The 13,799-nt window shown below is 37.1% G+C and overlaps 2 protein-coding genes across 3 annotated transcripts in view; one reads left to right on the forward strand and one right to left on the reverse strand.

The window, feature by feature from the left end:
- The window catches only part of kcnh1a (potassium voltage-gated channel, subfamily H (eag-related), member 1a), a 49,805-nt gene extending 41,254 nt beyond the window's left edge, over positions 1–8,551 (forward strand). For both annotated transcript variants that reach the window (XM_059520390.1, XM_059520391.1), the window contains one exon: positions 6,319–8,551. In XM_059520390.1, coding sequence (XP_059376373.1) covers positions 6,319–7,173 — 855 coding nt within the window. In that variant the 3' untranslated portion in view covers positions 7,174–8,551. The remainder of the gene's footprint in view (positions 1–6,318) is intronic.
- Positions 8,552–11,693: 3,142 nt separating this feature from the next.
- The window catches only part of hhat (hedgehog acyltransferase), a 35,063-nt gene continuing 32,957 nt past the window's right edge, over positions 11,694–13,799 (reverse strand). The window contains exon 12 of the mRNA XM_059520392.1: positions 11,694–13,159. Coding sequence (XP_059376375.1) covers positions 13,080–13,159 — 80 coding nt within the window. The 3' untranslated portion in view covers positions 11,694–13,079. The remainder of the gene's footprint in view (positions 13,160–13,799) is intronic.

The following is a 13,799-nucleotide window of genomic DNA, read 5'->3' on the forward strand; positions in this document are numbered from 1 at the left end:
TATGAAATCTATGATATTCAAATTCTGAAATATGTGCAAATAGCTTAAACACTTTTTTATCGACCGTGTTAGTCGATCTATACCTTAATTCTGAAAATGGCTAAGCTCACTAGTGGGACTGGGATTTAGTTGGGAACACATTTTATATTTTGTAACTAGAGGCAGTTAAACTCTCTCTCTCTCTCTCTCTCTCTCTCTCTCTGTGAGTGTGTGTAATTTGCATAGCGTTTGGAAGGTATTTTGTGAAGATTGCATAGAAGTGAAATTCTCACCTTTTTCTAGATCGAAACTGCCAGTTACCTTACTGCTGGCGAGTGTGATATCATGGTCAGTGATGTATTGATAAGCGAAGTTTGATTTAAATCCTACACGGCGCCTCATATATAGAGGCCAGTTCTCACTATTAACTAGTTGCTAATTAGCATGCCTGTTATTAACACATTGGCTGTTTATTAGTAAACAGAAGTACAAGATGTTTTTGGAAACCAGCAATACTTGTTGGAGGTTAAATATTAAAGATGATCTACTGGGTTTGTACACAACGGGGCGCATAGCACCAGTTTTGGCATCTTTCTATGTGAAACTTGAACATACTAACTCCCATGATGCTAAGACAGTACATACAGTACATCTTTCCTCTGTCACACTTGCATAAATAAGGGCTTAAATGGTTCACCCAATTTGTATCTGTGCATGTTTGTGGTTGCCAAGGTAACTGCAAAATCCTCTTCATTTCAGCGCTACTGTGTCAAGAGTTATTTTAGCTTCGATTAAGGTTCGGTTTATGCAGCTGTAATGGGTAAAACAGACATTCATGCACACAAAAGACATTCACACCCTTCAATATGCATTAATGTGTGTGTGTGCAAAGAGGAATGCGTGTGCGTGCTTCTGTAATTGAATTGCTGTCAAAAGTCATGAGCGGTAAAAGGTCAGGATGTGTATCACTGGTTTGACAACAGTCATTTACTTAAAATGACCCATCATGACCCTGTGTGAGTTTGGTAGGTGTTAGTGAATCAGTTATGGCCGAAGGATCAGATTCTGTGAGGTTGTGATGAGTGTGGTAAATCTGATCTTAGATCAGTGACAAAACCAATCAGTCAGCATGAGGCACACGGTGAAAGCACACGGGGTGAGTTCACTAAACAGCAGTATTTCAGCTCAAAAACCTGCAGCTTGTTCCCTGTCCAAGTAGCCTACTTCATCTCATAAACAAGCATCTATCTTTTAATTTTGTTTTCCAAGTAAAATAACTGAGCCTTTCCTGACATAATTTCAAAACACACAAGCCTATAAATATTAGTAAACTCAAAGTTCTTAGGAAAATACAACAAAGCAGGTAGGCAAACATGCTGATTAAAATAAACATCCATTAGTGGTTAATAATAGTTATAATCTATTCAACACGGCGCCTCATAAGTCATTTGGTTTGAATGTGTACAGATCGTTCCGGCTTATTCCTCTGACTCAGACTTTGGTGCATAGTTAAATTAGGCAGTGATTAATTATGGGATGTGAGGCAAGAATATGAGTTTGTTATTAATGTTAGTGTGTTGTATGTAACTGTATTTACTTTTAATGTTTTTGAAAGTATCTTATGCTTTCAAATTTAAATACATTTAAAAATGTAATTTATTCTGAGATGGCAAAGCTGAATTTTCAGCAGCAATTACTTCAGTCTTCAGTCTCACATGACCATCAAAAATCATTCTAATGGTGCTAAAATCATGTTTAATGTTTAAAATAGTTGCAGCTTAATATTTATGTGAAAACCAATACTTTTTTGAAGAATGGACATTTTATTTGGCTTTTATTTGAAATAGAAATCTTTCATAACAATGTAAATTCATTCACTTGTGATCAATTTAATGCATCCTTAATCATGCATCCACACATTTTTGAAAAGTTTTGTACAGGTGGAGTGATGTTACTCGAAAGTATCATGTATATACCATCATATATCATATGAGAATATGATAGCATATATGAGTATGAGCAGGTGAGAATTGTATTTTAATGTTTAATGCAGTGTAATTTTTTTCTAATGTTATAGGCTACACTGTGTTAATAGCAACCTCTAGCAACATTCGTTAAAGAAGTGGTTCACTCAGAAATATTTATTCATATATCACATCACATCATATATCATATCATATCATATCATATCATATCATATCATATCATATCATATCATATCATATCACACTCCCAGCATTGATGCTGAAAATTTTACACACACTCGGCTAAATCAAAATAATCATGATAATCATAAATGTCCTAATGCACAATGTGGTGTGTACGACTTGTGCATCGTAACAAATATTAAATTCAATTTAAAGAGCAATCACCAAAATGCAAAGTATATATATAGTAATATCAATGTCATATTGTCTCAATTTAAGCATGAATTAAACATGAGATTGCAACTTTTACTGTAGACATGGTGCAAACGGAGGTTTAGTGAAAGGTAAAAGAGAAAAGTAAAACAGGACTGTGCGGTAAGGTACTGTAGGATAGTTGTGTGTATGATTTCATTTCGGAGTATTACAGTGTTATGGGAATTATTTCTGCTTCAATGTGCACACAGTCGGCTTTTAGTTTGAATTATGAAACAGTGGAGATGTGAGTGCTCCCTCTCACCCCGCTGTCTCTCACCATCCCCTCCTTCCCCTCATTTTTACCGTTCTATCCCCAGACTAACACCTCCAACATCACACACACATTTTGAACACTTTGAGGGCTGCAGAATGAGTTTCCCCTGTTTGATGATGATATATTTAGTGGGGGTGGGGGTGGGGGGGGGCAAAAGCAGAATACACAAGAGGGCTGTGCGTGTGCGGGAGACGTGTGGCAACAGAAGGATTCTAACAATACACCATTAGGAATCTCTGTGTGAGCACATAATACCAGCCTCCTCATACATGCAGACACACACACCTTTGTGTAACGCATCAGCTTTTGTTATGTAATCCTTCTCTGCATGTCTGTCCTTTCTCTGCTTCGTATATCCTTCAAGGGTGGGCGTTTACAAATCACCAGAAACAATGGCATGAGAGCTGACAGCCTCAACATTTACATTTAAGTACTAAGATTATTATTATTTTGCAGAGTATTTTGTGATTTAAAGCAACATTATTTAATATAAATACAATTTAAAGTTTAGAAAATCATTTTGGACTCTTCCCTCAGTTTGTAAAAAGTAAAAAAAAGAAAAGTGTGTTTATCCCTCAAATTGTGCTCCGGCCATTTTGACCAGTACAGGATTTTCTTTTCCATGAAAATGTAAGTGAATGTCTAACTGACTTTGCTTACACGGGACATAACAACAACAACAACAAACAAAACATGGCCAGCCTACAAAAAGAAGCTTAGAAATATCTGATTTCCAAAAAAATCAAAATACTAAACCTGTGCTAACTGAAAGAAAACAAGTTGGCAAAAACATGAAAAATGAGTATAATGAGATAATTAAATTAATTTTTTTATTGACTGGTTATTGACTGAGCACACTAAATTAGGTAAAAGATTTTCATCACATCACAACTGATGCATTTACATAAGCAGGTTTGTTCCAAGCACAAATATAAAGAATTTATGTTTGGTAAAGCAAAAATATATGAAATATGTATGACTGATTGTGTGTACAGATGTAATTCATGAGGATGAAGTTTTTGCTCCATATTAAGAATTACATATTTTATTGAATTGACCATATTAGTTTTTCTAGTTTTTTTAACCAGAGACTGGTTAAAATGATTTGTGGAAAGAAAAATCACATCACAGATACTGCTGTTTGAGCTTTAATTGTATTTAAAGAGATTATCTACCCAAAAAATGATTATTCTCTCATCATTTACTTCCCCTCATGTTGTTTCGAACCTGCATAATTGTTCTGCAAAACGTTTTAACTGTTTTGAAGGTCAATGGGGTCCAGATCAACACTGGACTCCAATGACTTTCATTGAAAAAGTTGACAATTTATAGTGTGACAGATGTGGTATGAATGTATGTACTAAAGCAGGCTACAATCGTGTGTATGGATACCATGGCTCAAAAAATATGCTTGATGGGTTCAAGGGTGGATTTATTTCGGGACAGTGGAAGGGCCTGTGTGTGTCTGTGTCCAGGATGGGAACCGCTGAATGGGAGGGCAGCGGTCTGGTCATTACTGTCCATCATCTCTGTAACGCTGAGAGAAGCAAGACCCTTGACGGCATTCAGAAGTGCAATCTACTGAGGCTGTCTATCTGTCTGATCTATCTGATTTTTTCAGTTCTCTCGTTCAGCCTGGATTCTCAGAGGGAGCTGCGTCGTTATATTTCTCCACCTGCTGCCAAACACGATGAGTTATTTAGAGTTCAATTACAAAGAAACATTACATTCAGATGGAAAGTGGCAATATGACAAATCGGAGCACATTAAAGCCCGAAAGAGACAATTTTATGTGAGACATCATGGGGAAATGCCTCATACGCTCTGTATCTCCCACTAGTACACATCGCTTAAGGATCATTTTGTGGTGTCTAAACTCTAGAATGGAAAAGAATGTGATTTTGTGATTGTGTGCATAGTCACCATTTTTCGCCATGGACGATTTTGTTCCCACGACTTTATGAAATTGCTTGCAGCTAGCTGTATCTAATAAAGAGGAACCCTCTCCAATTGTTAGTGTTTTCTGACGCTGGAATTTGTAATTTTTAATGTCTGAGTTTTTGTCATTTTGGAAAGCGACAAGGGTAACGTTCCCTCCCACACACAGCTCTCAGAAATGCACTCAACCTCTCGTTTAACCGGCTTGCTATCCATTCCAGTGAAATCCCAAAGCAAAGTGATGCTCCCACATTGTAATTCCACACTGTAATTGTAAAATAAAGGTTAAAATAAGAAGTAGGGTTGAATTGTGAGAGAATTTATGAAGACAAAATTGTAAGATATAAAGTCAAACTTGTGAGATTTAAAGTCAAACTAAGTTATAAACTCTAAAAGTCAAAGGGAGACAAGTTCTCACCAGGGGTAAAATGCCATGTGTATCACCTGACCACTAGTGATTGAATCACTGTTGACAGATGTTAAAAGCAGGTCCTGGGTGTCATTTGTTGAAACAGTGTTTCTGTTTTGAAATCTGGAGTCTGTCTCTTGTCTCAGGAGATTTTTAAACTCCCAAAGCTACACCTGAACTTTTCAGAAACACCCTTTGACGGCCTGTTCACACATACACAACATTTACACAGCCTTTTCAAAACATTCACAGTATATATGAAATGATAGCCTTCAGCTTTATTCTCAGATGAAATGTAACAGATGAATCAATATTAAAAAAAAACACATGGCCAATTAAATATATATATATATATATATATATATATATATATATATATATATATAAAAATTTTTATTGTTCACTGCAAATAGCAAACAAGCTGCACCGTCCCAGCTTGCAATAGTGACAGGAACAAACTGTCTCAGTATGTTGAGATGTGTGTGAGACACACACACAGAGTCTTTATTAAAAAGCATTTTTTCACCAATCAAAACTGTATGCTAGTATTACATTCAATCAATGACCAAAGTGCTGCATAAAATTGCTCCGTCAAGATCCACACTGAGCAGACACTCACATAGCATAGGCTTGACTTTGGGAATCTGCTCGAGAAAAGCCTTCAACTCTGAAATATACATGAACTCCAATAAATAACTTAGAACTTTGAATATCTTGCAATATTCATGACACCAAACGCAGGGTCTCCAGGACAGTGAGTGTGATCTCTTTATAAAGAAGTTACCTGGAGTGGTTGTAAGTGGTCTAGATCCACTGAAGTCTATATATTGCATAATCTTGTGCAGCCAGACTTTTGGCTATCAGCATAAAGAGTTCATATTGCAGCTTATTCTAGCCGAGGACTGCCTGTTTAGACTCAAAGAGACTGAAGTTAAAGTGACTGACCACAGTCTAGTGTTATGTATACCGTGTTTACTTTCATTGTGTTATTTCATTAAAATCACAGGCGAATAATGACTGACAGTCAATGTTTAATGTTTAGAAGTTATTTCAAGAAATGTGAAGCATGAGATGTTGTCAGGCTCAATGTCAGTGTCATTATTCTGTCGTTATTTTTGTGACTTATGAAATAGTCTCTTGTCTCAGAAAAACGAACTATACTGTCCATATATATATATATATATATATATATATATATATATATATATATATATATTCAAAAAAGTGGGTCGCAGCATAATATTCTTGTTTTGATGTGCTTGTTTAATGGTTGCCTGATTGCACATGTATTAAACTAACTCTATGTGTCTTTGCAGCTAGTGTTCAGAAAGATCAGTGACGTGAAGCGTGAGGAAGAGGAGAGGCTAAGGAGGAAGAACGAAGCCCCTCTGAACCTCCCCCCTGATCATCCTGTCCGCCGTCTGTTCCAGCGATTCCGCCAGCAGAAGGAAGCCCGTCTCGCCGCTGGGCATCCCAGTCTTGATGACCCTGATCTCGAGAAGGGCCAAATCCACCACAAATTCATCAGCCAAGATGTAGTCGCCACCACAAGCATCGTCACAGTAACAGAAAGCCCGGCCACGCCTATCCCGTCCCACCCAAACAAAACCCGCACCCTGGGCCCTTTTGACCAGGCCAAGCTCAGCGCCCCTGCCCCAAATGTCCCTCGTACATCAGAGCCACGAGCACGAGGATGGGCGAGGTTTAGGGAAAGTATGGCAAAGCCAGAAAGTTGGGGAAATGTTTCTAAAGCAGAATCGATGGAGACTCTTCCAGAGCGGAGCGGCTCCGGAAAAACTTCGGAACCCGGTGGATTGAAGAAAACTGATTCCTGCGACAGCGGCATTACTAAAAGTGACCTCCGGTTGGACGAAGGTGGCGCCCGCACCCCTGTAGACCGAAGCCCGGTCCAGCCCGATGGAAAAGCTCCCCCAATCCCACCAATCCCCACTATTCCCGAACACACACTGCACGCCTCGCTCTTGGAACTCCGTACGGAACTTAAAGAGGAGCTGTCGGCACTCAGTAACCGAATGGTTGCATTGGAGACACAAGTTGCTGAGGTGTTGAGGTTGTTAAGGAGTAGAAAGTCTCCGACCTCTCCCATGTCACTCTTCCAGATCTCACGGCCGACATCACCAGACACAGACAAGGAGGACATATTCCCTTGAAGAAAATGAGGTAATCATATTTATTTTTGAAAGGGAAACAATTATGAGCCTTTCTCTGAGAAAAAAATGGAACCAGCAAAGAGCATGACAGAGACTGTGTGAGTGTGAGAGAGAGAATGAGTGAGGGAAAAGGATGAAATAAGAAACCGGAAAGGAGAAGAGGATGTCTTATCCCAAGGCAGAGCATCTGCGATACCAAAGTGATGGTGTGTTAGTTGACACACTTTGTGTGGAACTGCTCTTTGTTTTTGTCCTGCAAGGCTGACAGACAGTGAGAGCTCTTGCCGCAGGGCCCACTCTGATGGTTGTCATGGCAATGCATCGTCCCCAATCGCAAGTGCGGGCCCTTCAAGATCCCACTCATGTAGCAAGTCTTCCCCTCTCTTTTGCTTTTCACACACACACACACACACACTGCTGTTTCTGCTCTGTCGTCTTTCTGAGATTCATTCTGCTCCTTTCTGCTGGTTAACTCGCCGCTGAATACAAGCCTGTATCAGGAATCACAGAGCTAAGTGTCTTAATGGTCTGGAGACAAAAGACTAAAGAAGCAAGAAGCATTCCAGGAACTATGGAAACCCCAGGCAGCTTTGGAGAATTACTTTAGACAAATGTGTTTGTACAATGACAAATCAACTACCATCCCGAGAGTTAAGTGTACACGTTACAGGAATGAAGCTAATGAGCTCTACAGGGGTTTCGAAGTGTAACAGCTGTTAAGGCCCTTTTCCATGACTTGCGTCAATGCACATCTCAACAAAATGTAAAATCAAATTAACAGCAATGGTATTATACAGTTTTAGGAATACACAATATAGTGGAACCATATCAGATTTATTGGGTATCAGTCAATATTGAATATTTAATTGTACAGTGCATGTCCATTTCCCATATTTTTATATTTAGACTACATTTGCCATCATCTAACACTCACTGAAAGTTAATATTTAAAAACACTAATAATTTAACAAGACTGTTAATTGTAATCTGTAGCAACTTTCAAAATGAATATCTATTTTTCATACTGTACATTATACATTGTTGTGATTCGTAAACTCACTTTTAACATTTAAAATGACTGATTTTAGCTTTTATTGTATAATTATAAGTTGATTTAGAAAAAAAAGTATAGAATTTTAATATTAGTCATCAGTTACCAGTCATAACATAAATATCTGAATTTTCATTAGTCACCATATCAAGTATTTATTTTTTTCCCATTCATTTTCTACAACTGATCCATCTCCTCTCCCTTACATTGTCTATTCTTCGAATTTTCTTCGAGATTGTGGGAAACGGTTATAATTTTGAGCATTGTGTTACAGCATGTGGCCTGCAGACAATGTGTGTCAGAGGCAACGCTGTATCACGATGTTCAATGCAAGTCATGTGAAAGGACCTTCAACAATGGAAGAACTAGTGAAATTAAAGCATGTATGTTGTTTCTTTATCAACGATTGGGTCTTCCAGAAAGCACACAAACATATTACCATGGGCGCACTATTATTATTCAGATCTCTAGTGCATTGTAGCTTGTTTTTCAAAATGAATTGATGGATGTAATCAATACACATGATTTTTCACAACACCACAGTACAACATAACACATTTACGAGGAGCTTTAAGCATTACAGAAAAAATCTAAACACAAAGAATCTCAGGAATGAAGAGGGGTGGTTTGAGAGCTCATTCTGACCCCTTCCCTGGATGTTTTTACATATTAAAAACTAAAGATGTGGCATTATGTTCCCACCAGGTCTGTTAAAATGTCTAACCTTTTCATTGTTTAATAGGAGAGACTGGGACTTGTTTTCAGGGGCCTAAAATAGGCTTTTAAATTCCCACTCGGACAACTGAATCTTTTTTTTCTGTGAAAACAGCTTTTTTTTTTTTTTTTGTAACCAAGACCATAAGATATGTGTCTGTAGAGAAATTGCCTTGTAAAATTAAACCACCCTGAGAAATATTCACTGAAGATATGACAGCTAGTGCCAGTCTCCCCTATAATTATATCAAACAAAGCTCATAATGCAAGTTTGGGAGGAGCCAAATCAGATAATCCTTTAATCACATGGCTAAGATATAAATAGATGTTTATTTCACTCTTTTTTTTCCAAACGCATCCCTCCCCCATATCAGCTCCACCTTGATTTCCATAATGAGGTCCAGGGGGAACACAGAGATCCAGTGTATTCAGATCATCACCACCAAACCTGATTATGTTATTCTCCGTCACAGAACATATGAACTTGTATTTATATATTCTGAGATGATGCTTAATAATTCAGGTTTTCTCATTTGTATCTCAGAAAAAGAACGAGTGCCCGATTATACAAACTCATATACGGTTAAGGGACATGTTAGCATGCTGTGTGATGTTCTCAGGTTAGAGAAGTTATTATCAAGTCCACAGGAGATGTGCGGAGGTCAGTATCACCTGCTTCTCCACTACCTGAGAGCAAAGAGAGAGAAACATGACTCAGAAAAATGACGTAAAACCAAAACGCTACCAAGGTCATATCAAACATCATACCTAATATAAATGTGATGAAAACTGATTTTGTTTGGGGAAAAAAAGATGAGTAGCTCTAACAACATGAAGATTTATTTCTGTTTACAACAAATATACATTTATACAGTATGAAGATTTTTTAACATCCTAGATTCTTTAAAAAAAAAAAATATATATATATATATTATTGCCCTTGAGAGATAATTATCTCATTCTGTCAGCAGGATGCCGGAGAAACTATATTAAATGGTAAAATTCCAATTAAGGTTGTTTTATGCTTCAGAGCATGTTTTACAATAACGACATCTTAATTAGCTTTAATATTATGGGTCATTTGCTTATACTCCAAATGCTGAGCTGGAATGGAAATGGTTTAGCGGTTGTACCCCGTGCTGTTACTTCACCATCTTTTAGAGAGCAACCCAGAACTGATTTTAAATAAGACATATGAATGTTACAGTGATACTAATAACAATACTGACATGCAAATCCATGTAAACTGGAATGTAAAGCATCAGCCTGAGCTGATTCTGAAGCAATAATCATTGCTGCTGTATTTCACCCAGATTATTCCTGCCATGCTCCTCCAGCCCAGATATAACATTTAACCTGAACCACATGATGTAATCAATGTAATATAACAAAACAAATGCAGCCCTGATGTAACTGCATGCCTCTGCAGCACAGCAATAACAGTCATAATATTCAGAGAATGCACTTTTTCATCGTGAGAGAAAATGAGAATGAGGATTTTATAGAGCTGATTTGTTTAAGAAGAAATGGCCAGCCTTGGACACTAGCATGGTTTACTCGCAGATACGTTACCATCTGATCGTGACCTGTTTGATCAAATACGCCAACAGCATGGCTTGTTTTGCACTTAAAATAAGGTTAAGATATGCATGGTAAATACAAAGGAAAATGGACTAAATTACCATTAAAAAGAAAGTACTCCTCTACTGCATGAGTATTTAATCTCTTGCCTCTTACCCCATAGAGCTAATGGATTCACTCTTTGAAGCAGACCTGTCTGACTCTTGGAGAGTGAGTTCAAATTTGCATTTAGCGAGGGGAAATGAATCCTCACAGATCTTAGACTCACTTTAGGGTGTTTGCATAGTTTTTTTCTGACTTGAGAACCAAAGTACCGTGTCTCAACAACAGAATTGGCCACTATATGATTAGAGACCAGACACCAGTCCATGATTGAGAAACTTTTCTATGGTCAGATTTATTTCACAAAAGCCTAAAAGAGAAAACAACCCCATTTAAACCCCAAATCAAAAGAAAAAAAAAGATTGTATTCATAGTTATTAAAATTAAATGAATATTAATTAAATATGAAATCTTACATTTAATTGAAGTTATTATTATTAGAGTACTGAGAATTGAACATGATAAAATCTAAAAACACAAATTTAAAATCTTAAAGCACATATTTTATTTCTACAAAATATTTTTTTTCCCCTTTTTTCCTTTGAAGGTTCATGTCAGACTTTGTGAAATTCACCCAAACATGCTAGCGCACACACACACATAGCATATCATTTTGTGTGTTGGTGCAATTATGTGTTTGAACAGAAGGATGTCATAGTATTTTGGGGAACTATGAGTATTTTGATAGTGAAGTACAAACGGAGTTGTGCAGTTCTGTCACACCGCAGGGTTTGGTCTGTCTGCTCACAGAGGTCCTACGAAGGGTCGTTCTTTAAAAACAGCCCTAATTCAACTTCAGATGTAGTCAGCAGACAGCATGGTCATTATCCACTGACTGAAACCTCCACACTGAAATCATTTCTCCACACGGAAATTACTACTGTAAAAGCACAAAGACAAAATTTGTAAAATTGCTGTAAAATATAATTTATGATAATAAAATATTTTCTATACTTATTTTTGCTTATACTCTCTTTACTTGATTGCTGTCATTTTATGCAAGATAGTTATGAAAGCTTTGAAGTCAGCATGAAATTAAAATTGGCCCAATTTAATATGATTCAAAAGTATAAAATTGTCCATAACTATTTAATAATCACCAACAGATATTTAAACATTGCTTTTAAGCAAAATTGCTTTCATTTCTAGCTCCATTATGGTAAGTAACACCCACTTTACATCATCCAATCCAACTCCCAATAAACTAAATAAAATGCAGCCCAATATTTTATCTCATTAAATATTCAAATTCACTAAATACACTAATGCACCACATTGCAAGGTGTAAATGACCATTCATGCTTACTTTAAGGAGAGAGAACATTTTGAACTGTGCAATTATGTACACTTTGAAGACTGTGTAATGCTACATACTAATTAACATTCATTAATAGCAGAGTGACCTGTGTTGAGTAACACACACAAACACACACACACACACACACACACACACACACGGACCTGTGTAAAATGTGATGTCAGTAATTTCAGTATGACTCACAGAAAGGGCAGGTCAAGCATGACCTCTTCCATAACCATTTACTAAAATATCATCATATCACAGAGAAGAGATGGAGAAAGAGACCGCAATCATAGCAAACTGATATTAAAAAGTGTGTACCTTTAATTCTTTTAATAATACATATTTTTATATTTAATTTAGACCTACTTTTTTTCCATTGTATTTTACTTTTCTTAAAAATTCTCATTGCTTTTATGCTACAATGACAGTATGGCTGTTTTTATTTTTTATATGGTAATGCAAATATACAGTTTTATCTTGCCAATAAAGAACACTAAAATTGAAATGAAGAGAGAGAGATTTTTGTGAAGGGATTATGAATGATTAATCTGATGCTGATAAAGGTACGCTGTAGAGATAAAGCTCTTTAAAGTGTAATCCCCCTAACACTGAAACACAAACATGTCGTAGCTCTCTCTAATAAAGGAGAAACTCCAGGCTAGCAGATCACTGATCTAATTAACCACATACAGCAGCTTGAGCTGTTAGTAAGAAGACCGAAGTATGTATACACAAGGAGAATGAGAGAATGATGGATAATAACATGAGATGGAGAGATCAGGACAAGAAAGATCAGAGGGACAAAATGAACAAGAGGAAGGAAATCTACACAGATGGAGGGACGAGGGAGAGAGAGAGAGAGAGCAATGGTCAGGCTGTATCCTGGCTTCTGATCAGAGACGTGTCACCATCAGTGTTCAGACAAACTCATAAATAAAGCAGCGACAGGATTAACCATCAAACACACACCTGGAGCACTCACACCATTTCATTTCCACACACACGCTGGTCAAATACAGCATTACTACTATACAAACACGTGATACTGAAAGAGTTGATAGGAATGCTGGCTGTACACATTGTGATTGGTCCGAACTATTGTAAAAAAAAAAAAAAAAACTTTGCCTTCCCATGATTCTGCTCTGAAGGGTGTTGTCATCTCATGTCCCACTCAAGACCAACTTGAGCAAAGCAATAGAGAAAAGCAACCATTGGAACGGCCACAGATGACCAGCCTGTTGGAGAAATAGAAAGGGAGTTTGAATGGTAAAATACAAAGAGGCATAAACATATTGCTAGATAAATCACTGTTATTTTCAAAATTGTATACATTATTGTTAAAGTATTAATTTTATACAAATAATTTCCAATTATTATCAGTTTCATGTATACATAATCACAGTTCCTCCTCAAAATGTCTACTATGAGCGTGTGTGTTTGTCTCTGGTGGGTTCATTAAAAGGACCTGCCTTGTTGCATCAGGGATGAGAAAAGAAGGATGAAGCAGGGAGGAAATGAGAGTAAATGAAAGAAGGGAGGGTGCTGATTACATTTGGTTACACCTCATTGTCCTTCAGGTGCTGGAGTCACAGTTTTACCCACTTAATGTATTTCGTCATGCCAACAACACATAACACTGCAATGTAGCAGAAAGACTACAAAAAAGTCAGACAGAAAAGAAGCTCAGAGGTAGTGTGTGTTATATCTCATTTTGTCTGTATAAGACTACAGATCTGTGTTTTCTGAACTTTGTCCTCATCCAGCTACACACAAATCCTCTCAACATGACTCAACTTGCGTCACACTAAACTCACCTACATTAAATAAGGAAGAGAGACACATCAACACACACACTTATAGAGGCAAGAAGAAGAA

The sequence above is a fragment of the Carassius carassius genome, chromosome 32 (assembly GCF_963082965.1).
Source record: "Carassius carassius chromosome 32, fCarCar2.1, whole genome shotgun sequence".
Lineage (NCBI taxonomy): Eukaryota > Metazoa > Chordata > Actinopteri > Cypriniformes > Cyprinidae > Carassius > Carassius carassius.